This window comes from Centropristis striata, chromosome 15 (genome assembly GCF_030273125.1).
Source record: "Centropristis striata isolate RG_2023a ecotype Rhode Island chromosome 15, C.striata_1.0, whole genome shotgun sequence".
Classification (NCBI taxonomy): Eukaryota; Metazoa; Chordata; class Actinopteri; order Perciformes; family Serranidae; genus Centropristis; species Centropristis striata.
The window spans coordinates 30,889,868-30,908,888 of record NC_081531.1 but is presented as its reverse complement, the minus strand read 5'-3'; the positions used below and the strand labels follow the sequence as shown (position 1 = coordinate 30,908,888).

Here is a 19,021-nt window from a genome sequence, read left to right as displayed (position 1 = left end):
GTCTTTTCTGCATCTGCTTCCTTCCCTCTCAGTTGTCAAACTTCTCCCTGCTTCCTCTCTGACTGTCTCCCTCTCTCTCTCACCCTCCGTCAGTCACTCCCACTTTTCCTTGTAAATTTCCCATGACGACATCGCCTGTAGGAGCAGGTCGAATTTGTCAAAAGGGGTTGGTGATAAAAAAAAGTCTAGTTTTCTGACAAGTAGCTGAATGTGCTGATTCCAGATTTGTGGTAAAGAGTGATTACCTTCCCCCTCAGTATGGCATTGTTATTTTACAGGTTATATCCTGCCACCAGCATGAGAAACAGATGTGGGGAAAGGGAAATGAGCAGCTTGTTTTAATGTAGGAACACTTTTTCTCTGCTTGTGTCCAGTGAAGGCAGGGTGTCTCTGCCTCTTGTGCTCATGTTCCCCCCCTGCTCTCTTTCTCTCTCTGATCACTGACTCATGCGTCTGAAAACTGCCTCTCAAAGGGTCAGACCAATTACTTCTGTTAACTGGGCAGTTAAGCAGTGTGGAAAAGTGAAAAGAGCAACAGCACATTCCAGTCGGGGTCCAGCTGGAGCCGTCCGGCCGGCCTGCCTGTCGGCCTGTTGCTTCCCTGGAAAACTTTGCAGTGAGAGCCAAAGAAAAGCTTTGCTGTTGTTCTGAACCTGTGCGAGTTTACAGCTATGGTCAGCGAGAGGAATGTGAAAAGCCTGGTGCCGCTGCCCCGGGGCCCCCACATCTGTCCTATGTTACATGCTCTCGTAAAGCGGCCTATGCATGTGAATGACACATTATATCAGACAAGGCTGTCTGGTGTCTCTTTATTGTACTCTTTCTGTGTCTTTGTGCAGGTGTGATAGCTCAAAAACAGTTTGATTGTTGAAAGAAATTACTTTCTTTAGAAATTTGACTCGCGGGGGACCAGGGCTGAAATTGAGCGAGAGGCGGGATACACCCTGGACAGGTCGGCAGACTACCACGGGGCACCTTTCAGACTGCCGTTTCAAGCAAGGATACTTACGCCTCTGTGACGTTTCACTTTTAATCTGAACATCTCAGAGGTGAAATGGGGGGACCAAGAAATCGCGGCTCCATACAGCTTTTAGAGGTAGTAACAGGGTCGTTACATTGGCGAGACTGTTCAAGACAAGCTCAGTGTGAACAGCTCTGACTGAAAATACAATCAACACCCAGGTAATAAGAAAGGAAGTGTATCCGAGACACACCTCTCACTTGAGTACGACAGTCGAATCACATTCAGCAAAATGCAGAACAACTTTGCTTCAGCATGTAGAATTTCTACAGCGAGACACATCACAATGTGCAGTTCTTCCGCCATTATTGTTTTGAATGACTCGCTCTTTCCGTCTCTTATTGTACACATACTGCCACTGCTTCTGTTACCCGCCAATACTGGCTTGCAATGTGAATTCACAGACTGGGGATGCCAATATTACGGCATTTCAGAATCATTATGAAAGCCTTAAGGCGTAATGATGGCAGAGCACGTTACAACAATATAGCGTACGGCACTTTTGCGGAAACACAGTATGAAAAGGGCTATAGAGACAACCATTCACACTCTCGTTCATTTTGTCACCAATTAGACTCTCTGTCTGTGCATGTTAGCATGGAGGAAACCCATGCTAACACGGGGATAACATACAAACTCCACACAGTAGAGCAGCAAGCCAGATTTGAACCCACGAACCCCGGCATTACCACTTCACCACCGAGTTCACTTAGCATAAAGACTGACTCCTTGCATTGCGTAATATTACTGTCTTGTTCTTCTCAGTAAAAAAATATATCATACCTATTATTATTCAGGACACTTATATATGATTTTCATATCAAGAGATGACTAGTCACTCAAGTTGTCTATGAGTTATGAAGGAAAATTTAAAAAACGTTACAATTGTCCCCAGTCTCCCCTACTTTTCTGTTAAACTTTCCCTTTTATTAATTTATATGTTTGTTTTTTATTTTGATATGGTACTTAAAATACTGTTTCAATCATATTTAAAGTGAATAAACATGTTTCCAAAAATGTCAGATTATTAGTTTAAGCAACAATACAACACAACACAAAACACAAACAAACATTTTTTTTTCTCATCTGATATTTGCTTCATCAGTCAGTGTTTTTGTATTGAATTTAGATTGATTGCTTTTCAGATTTCAGCCCTACACTCCTACAATGAGTACTTCAGTAAGAAATGATATGTTTGTTAAATAAGATCTGTTATCCATTTGAGCTGCTCTGTTCTAGCTGGTCATGCACAGATCCTCCACATGTTCTCCTCCTCCACTGCAATAAAACAGCAGCTGCATTGATTGTGTGAATCATTACGAATGGAATGAAAAACAAAACAGGTGTTAAGGTATGACTGCCATCGGCTTTTCTTCGGTTTGTATTACAGAACTATTGTGTTTATGTTGACCATCTGATAATAATAGACTGCAACTCGTGTTCATAAGACATGTTTAACACTTTAAGATGTTCAATTAGATAGTTTTCATACATTTATTTATGTATGGTCCATAATATTTGGTGAAATACAACACAACCTGGGGATAGCATTGTTCAATGTGCTTTGTTTGCAAGAAAAAAAAGAGAATTCAGATTAGAAATCACATTGATTTCCTCTATAAATAAAATAAAATAATTGTAATTTGAGTGTATTGTTCTGCAAAAAGAAATAGATACACATACTCAAGCTTATACAAATAATTTATTCTGTGTAATTATGACGAGAAAAAGCAACATTTTAAGTCTGAAAAATTATCAAAGAAGGCTAAAATATAACACACACCTGAGGATGTTATATAAGACATAAAATGTGAATACAGAAACACTGTGTTGAATCTTCTCTCTCATGTTTCAAATATAAAAATAAAAACAAAAACAAATGGAAAACTTTTACTTTGTGAAAAATGTCAAAAAATATTATTGCTGCAACAATAAAATCCAGTTAATGTTGACGTGTCGGACCTCTACTTAAACTAAATGAAAAAAATAAAAAATAAAATGAAATAAAAACAGCAAAACAACAACAACAACAACAAAGAAACTAAGCATACAAATTTGAAGGGTAAAAAATAATTTAACTAATTTAGATTAGAAGTAAAATAGTAAAAGGAATGAATAACAACAAGGAACAAATTAAATAAGCACAAAAACAAAATCAGTTTATTATTATTCATAATACTTCTTGAACATACACATACACAGCGGTGGAATGTAACTAAGTACATTTATTCAAGTAGGCTACTGTTTAAGTTCAACTCTGAGGTACTTGTACTATTTCTAACTTTATACTTTCCTCCACTTGATTTTAGAAGCAAATATCATTATTTTTACCCCATTACATTTAGCTGCCAGTTTTAGTTACTTGCCCAGTTACATTTAATATGGAAAGAACATACATTAAATGTAATGTAAATTAAACCATAAAACAGTATATTAAATAGTTAAAATGACCCCTTCCTTGACAATAGCAAAACACTGCGTACATAAATGCATCAATAATAATAATAATACAATAATATATTTGGAATATATATAACAATCTGTCTGATATACAGACTTAAGAAATTATACTGACTCAAAAATAAAAATGAGCATCATAGATTATAAAATGACATTTCCTTTCAAATTGCACTAAGTATGATGAGGCTTTGAAACCCGGATGATGAGTTTTCGACAGAAAAATTAATCTCCAACTTTTTTTTTCTTTCTTAAATTCAATCTGTTGGCCAGCTGAGCTCCGGCTCACAGTGTGCGCGTGTTTTCCACCAGAGGGCAGCACGCTGCGGCTGCGGCTGCATGGACAAACAGGCTCCGGCTGGCCTCATCAGGGGCGGATGTTTTCTCAGTGCAACTCCCAATCTCCCCTCCCCAATCCCCCCAAAACCAGACCAGACCCAGGCCGCAACCAAAAATCACTCCCAGTCTCATCTCCTCTCTCAAGAATATCATCTTTAGTTGTCTTCTGCCTCTTTCCTTCAGTAGGAGAAAGCTATAAAGCTGCACAGAGGGGAATTGAAGCATGGCCAAACACTAATATCACTGATTTCAGTGGGTTTTTAGTGCTGAAAGTGCTTGTTTGCACACAAATCAATAGCAAATAAGTTGTTTTCAAAACCTTTTGTTGGTGGTTTATGTCTGCTCAGAGTAAAATATTTCCCACTGCAACTGCGGCAGCTTTAAACCCTGCAACCCCGCCCCTCAGCACTATCACATGAATCTGGACTCAACAGTGGATGTGAAAAAAAAGTTTGGAGGTCTCGCTGAAATCCTTTTTTCTCCAAGTAGTTTTACATATATGTGGGTTTTTTCACCTGAGGACTTTTTCAGGACATCGGAAGAGGGTTTTCCCGGCTGTGATTTCTCCACATAATTTTTTTCCCTGCAGGAATACGGAGAGAGAGAGAGAGAGAGTCAGAGAGGGAGAGGGAGAGAGCGAGAGAGAGAGAGAGAGAGGGGGGAAACGGTCTGGCTGCTTGAAGGTATGTGGGAGGCATGTAACGTGTTGTACGCTGCTGAGATTGATTTTTGTCAGCGATCACTGCTTTAAATGGAGCTAAATCGACTTATCTACCCGATCATTGAGGTTCCTTTCACAGCTGATTAACTTCCTAAAGGTTACATTTGGAAACAGACACACAAGGACACAAAAGTTCAAATGGGGTGGGGGTGGGGGGGTTTTAAAAGTGTAAACAAATCCGATCCTAACTCCTGCAGCAGTCAGACGCATGTAGCATTAACGGGCCTGGCGTTTTATTCTAAGTTGAATTTGTGCGATTAGTGTTTTTTGTGTGTGTGACAGATTTGTTTCGACACCACTAAAACTTTGGCGACATGGACGCGCACCGCGGCGCGCCTCCGGCCGGGCAGCAGATCGTGCACGTCCGCGGGGACTCGCAGACGGAGCTGGAGGCCCTCTTCAGCGCCGTGATGAACCCCAGCAAGTCCGCCAGACAGCCTCCCTCTCTGCCCATGAGGATGAGGAAGCTGCCGGACTCCTTCTTCAGGCAGCCGGACTCCCGAGGACACTCCAGACAAGTAAATGCTCCATGCAAACACTTATCCAGCAAACACTTTATCAAATACAGCAGCAAAATACACTGAGGACCAGAAAAACAGGCATCCTCTGAAATACAATCCAGTAATAATAGTGTTGCATTAAACTGGGTTTCTGGAATCTCTGAAAACATGAAAATGCATTAAAAAAGTGCTTGAAACTGCTTGAAATGAAGGTAAAAATAGGATAGTCAAAAACAGCAACAACAAAGAAACTTAGCAAGCATAATTATATATATTCATATATATATGAATAACAACAAAGAACACATTAAATAATAACAATAACCATAATATTGATAAGTAAAAATGAAATAAAAACAACAACAACAACAAGAAACTCAGCATACATAATTAGAGGGAAAAATATAATTTAACTAATTAATTTTTTTTTAAATACTAAAAGGAATGAATGAAAACAAACACATTAGATAAGCAGAAAAACTGTTAATTATTGTTCACAATAATTCTCAAACATACATACACATCGTGGTAGAATGTAACTAAGTAAATTTACTCAAGAACTGTTCTTAAGTACAACTTCGAGGTACTTGAACTTCTCTTGAGTATTCCGTATTCATCTATTATATAACACTCGTAGACAGGGATCTTTAGCATAACAAGTACTTTTTAGGTACATTTAATGCTGATACTTTTGTACTTTTACTTAAGTAATGTTTTGAATGCAGGACTTTTAATTGACACATTTGCACAGACAGCAAGAGGGTTGCCAGTTCAACTCTGGCCTGCGGCTCTTCTGTGTGGAGTTTGCATGTTCTCCCCGTGTCAGCGTGGGTTCTCAGTGGGTACTCCGATTTCCTCCCACAGTCCAAAAACATGCACTTAGGTTTAATTGGTGACTCTAAATTGCCCGTAGGTGTGAATGAGAGCGTGATTGTCAGCCCTGTGATAGTCTGGAGACCTGTCCAGGGTGGACCCCGCCTCTCGCCCAATGTCGGCTGGGTTCGTCTCTAGCCCTCTGTGCGGATAAGGATAGTGAATGAACTTGCACAAAGTTTCCTCCAATACAATTTTTGTTGAGACAAAAGGAAATAGATGTTTCATTGAGGGTTTATCTGAATTGGGCATGTCCTTTTGTATTTCTAAGACTTTCCTTCTTGTTTCAGTGAACACTTTGTTGTTCTATTCTTTACTGATGCACCAACAGCTCAGAAAGCAACTATTAAATAAGCCCATTATTGCCTTAAATATTCAACACCTTACATTTTAAGCATTCCAAAAAATAGTTGAATCAACTGCTGTCCGCAGTCTCACTAGATACAGTTGGATATTATGTTTCAGCCACAGTGAGAGTAAATTCTTGTATTTATGTATTTTTTTCCAAAATGCACTCATACATCCACAGGCAATGCAAATGGATAGGTTTATTGTAATACTCTGAATCCATGATTCGATTACATTTACAATTTTAATTTAACACAATTTGATTCAATTTTCAATTTAACCTTTTTTTTCAGAATTGAAGGCTATGTTATAGTTAGACTATCGTCTTGATTCATAAAGCTCAACAGATAATTTGTTTATGCCCTGATAACTGGCAATTACATTTTAGAAATTCTTCCTTAATACATGACTGAGTTTTATTTGATTTTTTGAGCTAGAATTTAAATTGTGCCAGCCATACAAATATATATGCATTAATGACACAAAAATATGGTGAATTTCAAAGCCACAAACGAAAAACCGAGCATGGAAGTATCTTGTTCTTGTACCAAAAATATGGATTAGAATCAGAATAATTTCATTGCCAAAGTTTAGGCATTATAAGTATTATTATTTATTGCCACAGGTTTTCACATACGAGGAACTTGCTGTAGTGTATTGGTGCAAATAACAAAGTTCTAAATAAAAATAATGAAGGAAACAAGTACTTTGAGTTAAAAAAATACCCAGCTGCATAAATGGAAAACATGAAGAACAGGAAAAGTCAACTCAAACAGTTGGAACAATAAATACAAATATGGAGTTATCTAAATGTTTATCTACCTAATATTATTTTGATTGGTTGATAGTCTACTTATTTTCATTTTCTATGGCTATGGATGTGATACGGTTTTCAAGCACCCCCAACTTCCTGTAACAAACAAAACTGCCTTTCTGACCACTTAAATTAGTTGTTTATTTGTTTCATTTGTTTCAGCAAACACACCTTGAGTCCATGTCTTAGAAATATAGATGTTACTTAAACATTATAATTCCTGAAATGTGTTGAACTTGATCTGCTGAATCTTTGACTACATTAAGGAATTTCAGATAATCTTGCAAACAATATAAAACCAACTATCAGTTTCTCCCTCTAAGTGTTTGTTTTTGCACCTTGGCTCTCTGTGGTTACCACGCCAACCTTTATATCTTTCTGCTGGTTTAAGTTTCTGATTGCTGCTTGTGGCTGGTCATGGGAGTTGTTGTTAACCCTGCTCGTTTCTCGTCAGGCCAGTTCAGATGGAGGTGTGTGCGGCTCCCTTACTCCTCATCACGTCCGCGCCCATTCCTCCCCTGCCTCCCTCCCAGTCAACTCCCTCTCCACTCAAGCAGCAGATGTAGCAGCTGCACCGATCATACCTGATGACGTGCCACTCCCCCACGGTTGGGAAATGGCCAAAACGCCTACTGGCCAGCGTTACTTCCTCAAGTAAGGTCTAACTTTGGTTATCTATCACCAGGTTACTGAGATTGTGTTTAAAATGACCCAAAGTGTCAGCCTGCCTTTATACTTCTCCATCTGCACTGTTTATAGCAGCACTAATCAATATCAAGTCTATAAATGGTCAGAAAGTAGTGAAAAATACCCCTCACAAATGTCCAAAGCTCAAGGTGATGTCTTGAAATTACTCACTGATTGTTCAGGAATAAAAAAGATTAAATTAATAATCAAATAAAACAAAAAAAAGCTCAACGTTTCAGATTTAGAAAAAGGGAGCATCACATTTTCTGCATTTTTGCTCAATAAAAGGCAAATTCAAGATGTTTAAGATTATGAAAATGTGATTTAGATCATTATATCGATTCATTGACTTGCACTGATCCTATTTAAGATGCACCAAAAGGAGTTTCTTGAGCTTTTTTTCCTGGAACTGTGTCCTGTTACAGAAAATATAATTCTTAAATATTTTTCTAGAGAAAAAATATCATTGAAAAGTAAGGTGGTTAAAAACAGATGTGCAGCAGTGCAGATTTAACCAGGACTCAAACTAATCAGTTGCATGCAAACAGAAAATGTTCCAACTAGTTTTGCAACCTGTGTGGTTTCAGCCAGTTTCATTCACGAGAGCACATGGCCTGACAGCTCTCACTCCTGTCAAAGGCTACTGGTAGTACAGGTAAAGCAGGTCCGAGGTTAAAACGTGCCTCGCGCTTCACATCCATCAGGTTGCAGCGGTTTAACAGATGCAGATACGTTCAGACTTGTTGTGTGTTTGCAGTCACCTGGAGAAGACAACCACTTGGCACGACCCTCGACTTTCGCAGCTTCAGTCGGCTGCAGCTCAGCATCCCCTGTCTGGGCCTCCGGTCCACTCCCACTCCCTCAGCAACCCAGCACCCACCACGCAACCACAAAACATCAATCCAGAGACAGGTATCACCCTTCTTGTCGTGTCCCCCCACCCCCCCAACCCCCCACTCCCCCTTCTCACCATTCAGTTTCTTTTTAAAGCGCAGACCTGCTAGTTCTACCTCGTCAACGGTCTTTGCTGGACATGACTTTGGTGGGAATTATCACATTTATACTGTAGATGAAAACATGAAAGCTGAAAAATAATCACGCTGATGATGGCAATGGTTATAGGATGAGAGATGGGACTGTCACGTTTGATATATTTATAAGGACATCTCACTAAATTTAGAGAAATCATGATTCTCAAAAAAAGTGTAAGGTAAAAGCAATTCAAGCAGTTCAAACAGGTGTTTTTTGTATATCTTTGAATAGATTCCATGCACGTCACAGTTTAAGGGTCAGTGTATGACATATGATTGTCATATGTCATATGTCATATGATTATGATTTGAAATCTGTGCTAGTTTTTTTATTTTTGGTTTTATTAAACATAAACAAAAAGAGCTTAAAAGACAAAGAAGATGAAATGAAACAAAGGTGCTTAGCTTGTAACATAAGATATTGATAAATGGTTCACGATTTTCCAATGTCCTAAAACAATAGTCCCATAATTGTTTTCGCTCAAGAACTGATTAAAAACATGGCAAAAATCCCTCCAGAATATCACATTAAGACACAAAGACTTGCTAATCAATGCTGTGATTTGGAAATGTTGCATTTTTTTTGCATTTTTGTTCTATAAACTGTTGTGTAACCCCTTTATTGTCAGTATAACCATACATCCTCTGAATGCTCTAGGTCTCTAGTTTGTGGTTGTAAAGTTTCACGAGGCTGTGATTATCCTAGAGTTCACAGCAGGTCATTTTATACAGTGACGTCAAGTTTAAAAAAAATTGTTTCACTACAATGGAATGGCTACTATGGGGACTAACATCATCACATGTGAATAACATTTAGCTCATTGAAACCGCACGAATCTCAGCTTTCCAGTCTTACCTGATTTATGTAAGACTGTTCAGGGACCCCAGTCTGCAGAAATTTTCCAATACAATGGTACCCATAAAACCGCTTTTCATCAGATATCTTGAGGTCAGAGGTCAGAAGGACTGCTTTGAAAATGGCAATTTTTCCCTTGCTAAAATGTAGCCTAACCTCACAGCAATATTTTCCAAACAAGATATCACAACAAGGCTGCCACCAATGGATTCCATTGATCTTCTAGGTTCATATAATATGTAACTGTTTAAGATACTTTAGCCTTAAAACTGAGTCCAATACAGCATATGAAAGAAAAAAGGCCCATCACAATGCTATAAATCTGTGAATTATGCAGAATAATGTGGACATGTGGAGTTAAGCATACATTATAGTGATACACTGTTGTGTTTTTACAATCTCCCACCCATTGCATTTAGGCATTTAGCACACATGTTAGTACCTTTTTACTCTTCAGAACAAACCATACTGTCGCTGTTTATCATTGGTGGAATGTAACTAAGTACATTTATTCAAATACTGTACAATTTTAAAGTACTTGTACTTTACTTGAGTATTTGCATTTTATGTAACTTATATACTTCTACTCCGCTACATTTTGAAGCAGATATTTTACTTCTTATTCCACTACATTTAGCCGACAGCTAACCTGATTACTTTTCAGGTCAAGATTTAACATAAAACATGATTACTTCAAATTGATTAGAGTTTTATTAAAATACTTAATAACAGTATATTAATTAGTTAAAATTAGCCCTACAAACTGCTGCTTATATAAATGCACCAATAATAATAATAATCCATTACTATATTTGGAATATATAAAACAATCTGAATGGGTCCATTCTACATAATGAGTACTTTTACTTTTGATACTATAAGTACATTTTGATGCTGATACTTTTGTTCTTTAACTTCAGTAATTTTTGAATGCAGGACTTTTACTTGTAGTGGAGTAATTTCTCAGTGTGGTATTAGTACTTTAACTTAATTAAGGGATCTGAATACTTCTTCCACCACTTTTGTTTAACCACTAACCTTCACTTCTATTCATAAAGCATCTACAAACTAGAAGCTACACAGACATTAAAGGACGTGGACCAGATTTCTTTAACTTTTCTACCCTCAACACTCCATGCACTCCATCCACCATTTGCCTTCTCACTGTGTACTTTCACTGCTGTTCAGGTCCACTGCCTGAAGGCTGGGAGAAGGCTGTGACTGCAGATGGAGAGGTGTTCTACATCGATCACAGTAATAAGACCACCTCATGGGTCGACCCGTGTCTAGGTAGCACACTATCAAATTTGTGTCTCCTGAATTGACAATTCTTGTTTGTCAATGACAAAGCATTTTGTTCCAATGTCCACCATCCCAGGTTGCTGTATGGCAATGAAAATAAGAAAGATCGCAAAGTTTTCACAACTTTTCCTGATATATGTCATTGCTAAAATGTTTAAATATTGTTAGAAATATTTACTTAATTTGTCAAAATGTTCTTTTTTTTCCTATGTATTTTATGTTCCAGCCCAAAAGATGAACCTTGGCCTGGCTCTGCAGCAAAGGCAGGAAAAAGAAAGGCTCCGATGCAAACAAGGCCTCCCTCCGCAGAGCACGCAGGTCAGAGATTAAATAAAACCAAACTGCATAATGCAACCTGCCGTACATAAACAATATTAATTTAATTTTAGGACATTAATGCCACTGATTTAATGATAATATAGTAAAATAATCAAGCAAGTACACCCTATCAAAAAACTATTAACTTTTATTTCTTAAGAATATTCATACATGAATTATAATAATAAAAACAAATCTAATTTGTATAGCACCTCTCAAAGTGCTTTACAACAAAGAAACAGGCACCTGATGCTTCACAGCGAACAAACATAAAATTAACATTATTAAAAAGCATTACATTTATAAAATGGAAGTAAAAAAACAGATAATAAAAAAAATGCAGCTGAGATTATATAAAAGTGTAAAAAAACATGTGAAAAATGTAAAACAACAGAGCAGAAATGACAGTAAAACATGTCTCTGTGTGTTTTGTTTCTGTTCATTGGGGATAGATAGATAGATAGATAGATAGATAGATAGATAGATAGATAGATAGATAGATAGATTTATTTCACAAAATTTAATAATACATGACAAACTGATCAAACCAGTTTCCATGTAAGAAAAAAATAGGGCTTATTTCCATTGTGGTCCTCTAAGGTGCCCAGGTCTTATAATAGTTGGTAATACTTGCTGTTTGCTAAAGGATTTGTGACATTATTAAGTAAACAGACCTGCATGTAAACACAACAGGCAATATCGAAGACAAAATCATCACGGTCATCATGTCCTTATATCACACAATAAGTCGATATTGTAATTATGGTGAGAGGCCTATGTATATTCAGTTCAGATTTTATTTTGTTGTGTTGTAGGAGGCAGGAGGAAGGAACCAGATGCCTGTTGGGATGGACCATGACAGGAACGCACAGACACTCGTCCCTTCTCTGGATGTCAGGATCAGAGCCTCAAACCACGAACCCACACTCAATGGGTGAGTTCATGTTGAATATTATTGTCATATTCTGTCAAGATCCTTTTATTCAAGCTGCTGGATGTTCTTGGGGAAAAAACCCTTGGATTTTGATGTGGTGTTTTTGAAGTTTGAAGAACCTTTGTTGTGTTTTGAATTGTCACCCTTCTGTAGAATACTGAAACAGAACATATCTTGGTTGGTTATAGCACAGTAACCTTTAATATAATGTAATTATGAAGTGGAATATTAAGAAATATTTACTGTATGTATATATATATATATATATATGTGTGTGTATATGTAGTTTTTCACAGCTGAAACAGGCTGAAAATGCTTGAAATGCATATTGAAATGCATGAAAGGTGCTTGAATTTGACTGTTTTATTGTCGTGTTGTTGCAGTGGTCATTAAGGAACAAAAGTGAGAAAAGTATCTATAACTTTTACTTAAAGTAAAAGCAGCAACAAAATGTTTTAGAAATAATCAGTGACAAGCTAAAGTCATTTTTATTTCAGTTTTTCTGCCAGCAGTTTTTGTAAAAAATATTTAGTTGTTAGAAACTAGTGTCAGTAAAAAACTAAGTTATTGTGTATGTACATTAAAAAGTTTGTAAGGAGTTTCAACTGGTCATTCCAGTTTTTTTAACAGCTGACGATCAGATATAAAGGAATGTTTACATGTTCTTGTGCAGCGCTCACTCTCGCAACGAGAGCACTGACAGCGGTCTGAGCGTCAGCAGCCTTCCCCGCACGTCGGACCACATGTTGAGCTCTGTGGATCACATGGACACTGGTAATGCACACACACACACACACACACGGACATGCGCACTGGATAAATTGTACCAGGGTTTTTGAAGTGAAATATTATTCCCTCTCACCCCATTTATGAATATGTGTATTTTTACCCAAAACAAAGCAATGATGAAACGATGTCCAGATGTGACATCTATTGATCTAAATTTACATTAAAACCAATGGGAAGGAGTTTATAATGGGATCCATGTCATGATAATGGCCGATTTAGCCGTATATTACTTCAAATTATTTATCATTTAACTAAGAGAACTATGGCGTGCTTTAGACATTTTAATGTAAAATGTTGCACTCTCCTTTTAGTAGTTTTACTGGTATAACCAAATGGCAACCTCCAGTTCTGAAGAGTGAAGCTTAAGCAGAAGTACCTTAAACCTGCATTCTTTCTAATGGCCAACAGGGGGCGACTGCTCTGGTTGCAAGAAGAAGCCAGATTGTAGAGAATTTAATGAGAAAATGGCCCTTCTTCCAACTTGATTTATAACCTCAGTAAATATTTTCCTTATGAGTTTATGGTCTTAATTGTTAATTTCAAGTCTTCTTCAATACAGCGTGATGTTTATGATGGTCCAATTTAGAGTGAAAAAGATGATGAAGCATAGTAGGCTTTGGGCAATTGACGGGTGTCCTCAGGTTCGATTTCAGAATATGAGTATAACTTCTGACAGTAACTTTTCTAAAGACAATGCAGAATATTTAAATTAGGTACATTTCATTTTTGGGAACACATTCTTCTGCACTAATTTGCAAAATTTTTGCAAAATGTTTTATTTTAATTTTAAATAATTTTTTCTAATCATTTTTAGATGTTTTGGTGCTAGAGGTTTTGCCTAATGAAGGTCTGCTGTGTTTTTATGCAACTACTAGTCCCTCTCTTACACACTTGTCTTATGAAATAGATGTGCAAAGTGTTTTCCTGGTCTGTTATTTTTTAATGCAAGAAAACAAAAGGATGGCAGCACAGTTTAGTCATTTTTATCTTCTTCTATGACTTCTTCCAGGTGACTCTGGCGAAACCTCCTCAATGACCTTACAGGAGTCTATGCCGGTGCTCCCGATGTCCGAGGGCGAGGAGCTAATGCCTTGCATCCCTGAAGGTCTCAGTTCAGACCTACTGATGGACATGGAGACCGTTCTCTCTGGGTCGCACATGGACAGAGACAGCCTGCTCACCTGGCTATAGACAGCCGTTGCCACAAATATGGCTTGACACCGAATCTTCATAACATGACTGAGAATTCTGGAGAATCTTTGGCTTCAAAAGTGGTACAGAACAACATTGCTATATGATGGATCCCTTACACTACTCGCACCCTGAGGAATGAAAAACCCAGACTCTCGCAGAAGGTGGTAAGCTGCTGGTGTTCTCCTCTTTTCGGGCCTGGTTTAACAAAGATGCATGACGGAGCATTTATATATTTACAACACGCCTTTCTCTTTAGTCATCAGACCCAGATGATGTGCCCCAAGTGCATCACAGCTAATTTAAGAGTACATATTTCTTTTGTTATACCCACTTGGGTTGTTTGCTGCAAACTTTTAAAAACACAGTGTCAAGTAAATGAAGTCTGCATGTGGCAATTATATTAAAAAAAAGATACTTTCAAGTAGCATAAATGTTCCTCAAAAAATATCCACATTGCTCTTGGTTACCTCATTTAGCTTGTGGTATAAAAAGACTAACATGTAGTGCTACTACCTCTTTTAAAGCAGCCTGTAATGCTCAGTTTCCAAAATGTTTTTTTTTTTGAGAAGCATCAGGACTGAGAGCAAGAGATTAATCAAATGATCTATCTGGATTAACACTACAGTGGTTCCATAAAAAACAAAAATCCCTGCAAAACAATCAAAGATCACATCACCTCTGCTACACAGGAACATCAGGGGGAGAGGACGCACCCTAGTGGAGATAAAGAACACTAACAAGACTTTCCTCTTAAAACTGTCAGTTACACAAGCCAAAAATCAGTATTAAAACCCTCATCAGAGTCACGTTCAAGCCTGCGTGTAATATCTTTGAAGTTTTTTAATTAAGGAGGATCAGCTTTATTTTTAATCACAGTGGAGACTTCTTTCCTAACAAATCAGAGCCTTCGCATTTAGAGAAGTAAAGGCGACAGGATGTGGAGTCTTAACTTTGGGCACTAAAACTAAAATAAAGTGTGTTTTTTAGGACTTCTATTTACAGAAAGGAGCACTGGAATATAAAGAGGATGTCTACAGTAAATGAACACATGTTCAGTATAATGCAATCCAACACAAGACAGGGTTTCCCCCAAGAAAATCTGGTCTCCTGATCGAATTAGTTAGTAGATGTTTACTACAGCCACACTAGATATATGGTCTTTGCTGTGTGATATCGCATATCTACTCCTTCTTTGTTTTATTTGTATTGTATTTATTTTTAATGTGTTTAATTCTGCAGAAAACCTGCAATAGCCTCATGAAATTACTTATTTAGGGCTTAATACAGTAAATTGGACATAGTTCAAGTTCAATTAGTATGTAACTTGTGCTGGGAATTTGCTTTGTGGAACCGAATCAACTGATAATGAGTCACACTAACCAAAATAAGCCTGAATTATTTGGTTAACTCCCTTTAAGGAACAGGCCTCTGGTTTAGTCGTGTATTGGATTGCATTTTATTGTCAAGTGTTGCAGTCATTTTGTCCACTCCAGCCAACGTTGAATATAAGCTTCACAAAAGTAGTATTTATTGGAGATTTGTTTTAATGAACTGCATGGATTGTACAGTTGTTATATTATTATGTCCACCTCGTGTTTACGAGATGAAGCCCCAGAGTTGCCATCAGGGCAACTGGATGTTATCTCTCCTTAGTGTGCAGCGGAGATTTTAGCTCTAAGCGGTTCATACCCTGGCCCTGAAACATAAATGTTAAATATTAAATAACCCTTAATTTTTTAATACATTCCTAATACATTTATTTTAAAATTATTATTGTTTTTTTTTTTTTAAGGCAGAATGAGTAGGATTTCTGGTTGGCGTTTCACCTCACTATATTTTCATTTTTCGCATGCCCTGTCCACCATTTTCATAGCTTCCTCTGGATATAAATGTATACTATTAATTTACACTATGATGTTTTTAAAGAGGGGGGCTACACACCAAGTGCTCAAAGACTGAAGCACTGAAGTGTCCCGAACACACACTAAATTAAAATTTAAAAAAGAGACAAGAATTATCACCTCACAGTTTGTTGTCTCTGCAAGTTGCAGTTTACATCCATGTCTGTCAGAACTGTAGACTGTAGACTATGCTTTAAGTATGAATATTTTTGTAAAGATGTTACAAATTCTAAAACATGGATGTTTCACACACATATTCACCCTGATAGGTAAAAGATCAAACAATTACGGATGGCTAAAAATATGTTTTTGCAGAATTTTATGACGTCACATTGACCTTTTGTGTAGGAATTGTTGAGCTATGGCCTAAAAAATGTGTTTTGTATGTCACAATGACCTCCCCCAAAATCTAATCTGTACATCTTTGAGCCTATGTGGACGTTTGTGCCAAGTTTAAAGAAATGATTTCCTTTATATTTCTCTTTAAGAGAGGGATATTTTTCCATCTAGACTATGGGAAATACTACTCATTGTGCCTTTAATCATCTGTTCAATCAGAAACACACAAAGACACAAAATTACTTTGCAGATAATTAAAAACTTGCTTGAGTTACATAATGGCTGTGTTTTTGTGTACATCTTCAACAACAGAAAACATCAAATTCAGAATGACTATTTATTTATAAAAAACGTTTACCAGTTCAAACATTACATATATTGGCTTTTTAAGGTATTCAATTGAATGATGATTTGCAAATAAATGCATTATGTTTTTAATCAATAGATTAATCAATCATTTTTAGAGCATGGTATATTGTTAAAGAAACTGAAGTGTATCGCAGTATTGTCATCCTTTACTTTAAAAAATTACAACATACATCATTATTCCTAGTGCATAAAAGGATAAATGACCATAAATGCAGTACAATATTACAATCATCTCTTCAAAATATTTTCTAGCAAATACAATATTTAATTTCAACCCATTAATGGGTAAAAAAAACAAAACGTTGAATATCATGAAAACACAGTAAACCTCCTCCCATGTCTTAATATTTATGAATAACTAACTTATTTAAAAAGTAATTCTATGCTGCTTATACATTTTCATAAAGGTATGGATTAGATGCCTGAATTGAAGGAAAAAAACACATCCAAGTTTCTAGAGCAGAGCAGCATTTCTTGCTTAAGCAGTGATGTAAAATTGTCATAAATACACTAAAACATGCACAATCACTGCTAGAATCTTTTTAAATATAATCCTGTAATAATCAATGCCATTAAGATATTCGTTTGCTACCACTCTAAGGAGTTATAATTTTTTGTTTCTGTTTGTGGCTCCAAATTTTCCACTCATAAAGAGCTGTTTTGTAAGTTTGAAGGAGGACAATATTTGGAGAGTCATGGCATTAAGTCAAGCGCCCTGTTGTGCCTCCTCAGTAAAGCTACATACTAATTGCAGATGCTGTGTCCTTTGGTATATTTTGTACTTTAATTCTCCGCTTTTAGTTAAACCATATAATAAGTATGTAATCTGTTGTTGTTTTTAAGCAGCAGGGTTGTTTCTGCAGTGTGTTTTTATATTTTAGCATTTCTTCTAACCAGCTTTTTATATATATATATATATATGTGTATATATATATATATATATATATATATATATATATATATACACACACACAGTATTTAGAGGTAAAGACTTCATCCCCACATAAAGAGCCTTGGTCACCTAAGCTTTTCTAATTTAATTAAATACCATCGGGCCTAGAGCGGCTTACTGTTCAAACACATAATGCAACACACTACCTAGCTTTTTATTTATCTAAGCATGCATGACACTCAATATGTATGTTACCTATAATGATGTTTATTATCCTATTTACAGAGAGTTTGGAGGCAATCAGACTTGTTTTGTACCTTTTTATGCATGTGCTTTATATAAATATATTTCTTCTTACTCGCACTGTAATCATTTTAAAGGAGTTCCTGTTTAATAAACTTTTAAATACACCCGGCAAGCAGCAGTCTCTGGTGATTTGTCCAGTGTGCTATTGTTTTAAACTACACCTTGATGTCTTTATTGGATGACAGATTGTGTTTGTATTTCTACTTGTACAATATGTTCTCTTAATTGACGTCAGTTGGGTTTGGTATGTGTTGTCATGCTGCAGTATACACCCTTTCATACTGAAAATGATGGCTGTGCGATATGACAAAATAATCTAAAAGTGTTGCGCAAATTCGAAAATATTGCTGGCAGCCACTGATTTTCCACCATCATAATAGAACTGATTTTTGTCTTTTTTTTTTTTATATCGTCTTCTCGCCCAGCCCTACTGTAAATTTATGAAATCCATTCATAATAGCATCCTACACACAAGCATAATGTCATCAAAAACATTTATTTTAATTTTCAAATACTTAAATAATGATATAAAGTTAGAACCTGCTTTTACAGAGAGGCATGAGTTGGTACAAATATTTACATCAAGATGATAAACACCAGTAGCCTCAGTAAAAGTATTATTCCATACTGTAAAAATATCATTACCAGTTAAAGACCTGCATTAATAATGATATTTATCATCAGGAAAATCCACTTCAAGCATCAAAAGTAAAAGTACTAATTGCAGAAAAACTAAAATGCAATTAAAATTTAAAAGAACATGCAGCCATAGCAGCCATCTAGAAACGGCAAATAAACATTAAATGGTTTATATAAAAACAATGATGAAAATATATTTAAAAAATGTTGCTAATTATTTTTTAACTGTTAAATATACTGTTAGATATTCGAAACAGCTTATTTGACAATTTCCTAATATGGATTCTATATAAAAAAATCTTAATTTGTACAATAACTAGTAACAAATAAATGTAGTCGACTAAAAATACAATATTTCCATGTAAGATGTAGTGGAGTAGAAACTATGAAG

The 19,021-nt window shown here is 36.4% G+C and overlaps 1 protein-coding gene across 3 annotated transcripts; it reads left to right on the top strand.

Moving 5' to 3' along the window:
- The first annotated feature begins 4,108 nt into the window (after positions 1–4,108).
- LOC131986594 (transcriptional coactivator YAP1-like) lies at positions 4,109–18,095 on the top strand. Of its 3 annotated transcripts, none has more exons than XM_059351626.1 (9): positions 4,109–4,500; positions 4,821–5,056; positions 7,528–7,727; positions 8,518–8,672; positions 10,836–10,937; positions 11,176–11,267; positions 12,083–12,201; positions 12,875–12,975; positions 14,000–18,095. In XM_059351626.1, the coding sequence occupies exons 2-9, from the start codon at positions 4,853–4,855 to the stop codon at positions 14,179–14,181; spliced, it is 1,155 nt and encodes a 384-aa protein (XP_059207609.1). In that variant the 5' UTR covers positions 4,109–4,500; positions 4,821–4,852; the 3' UTR covers positions 14,182–18,095. The 3 variants fall into 3 exon arrangements, with proteins under 3 accessions (XP_059207609.1, XP_059207612.1, XP_059207610.1); XM_059351627.1 differs by lacking the exon at positions 4,109–4,500 and adding an exon at positions 4,534–4,635; XM_059351629.1 differs by lacking the exon at positions 10,836–10,937.
- The last annotated feature ends 926 nt before the right edge of the window (positions 18,096–19,021 follow it).

Excerpts from the sequence above, each read along its gene's own strand:
- LOC131986594 (XM_059351626.1), top strand. The coding sequence starts at position 4,853 with ATGGACGCGCACCGCGGCGCGCCTCCGGCCGGGCAGCAGATCGTGCAC. Across the intron at positions 5,057-7,527 it reads CCCGAGGACACTCCAGACAA|GCCAGTTCAGATGGAGGTGT; the intron begins GTAAATGCTCCA and ends GTTTCTCGTCAG. Across the intron at positions 8,673-10,835 it reads AAACATCAATCCAGAGACAG|GTCCACTGCCTGAAGGCTGG; the intron begins GTATCACCCTTC and ends ACTGCTGTTCAG.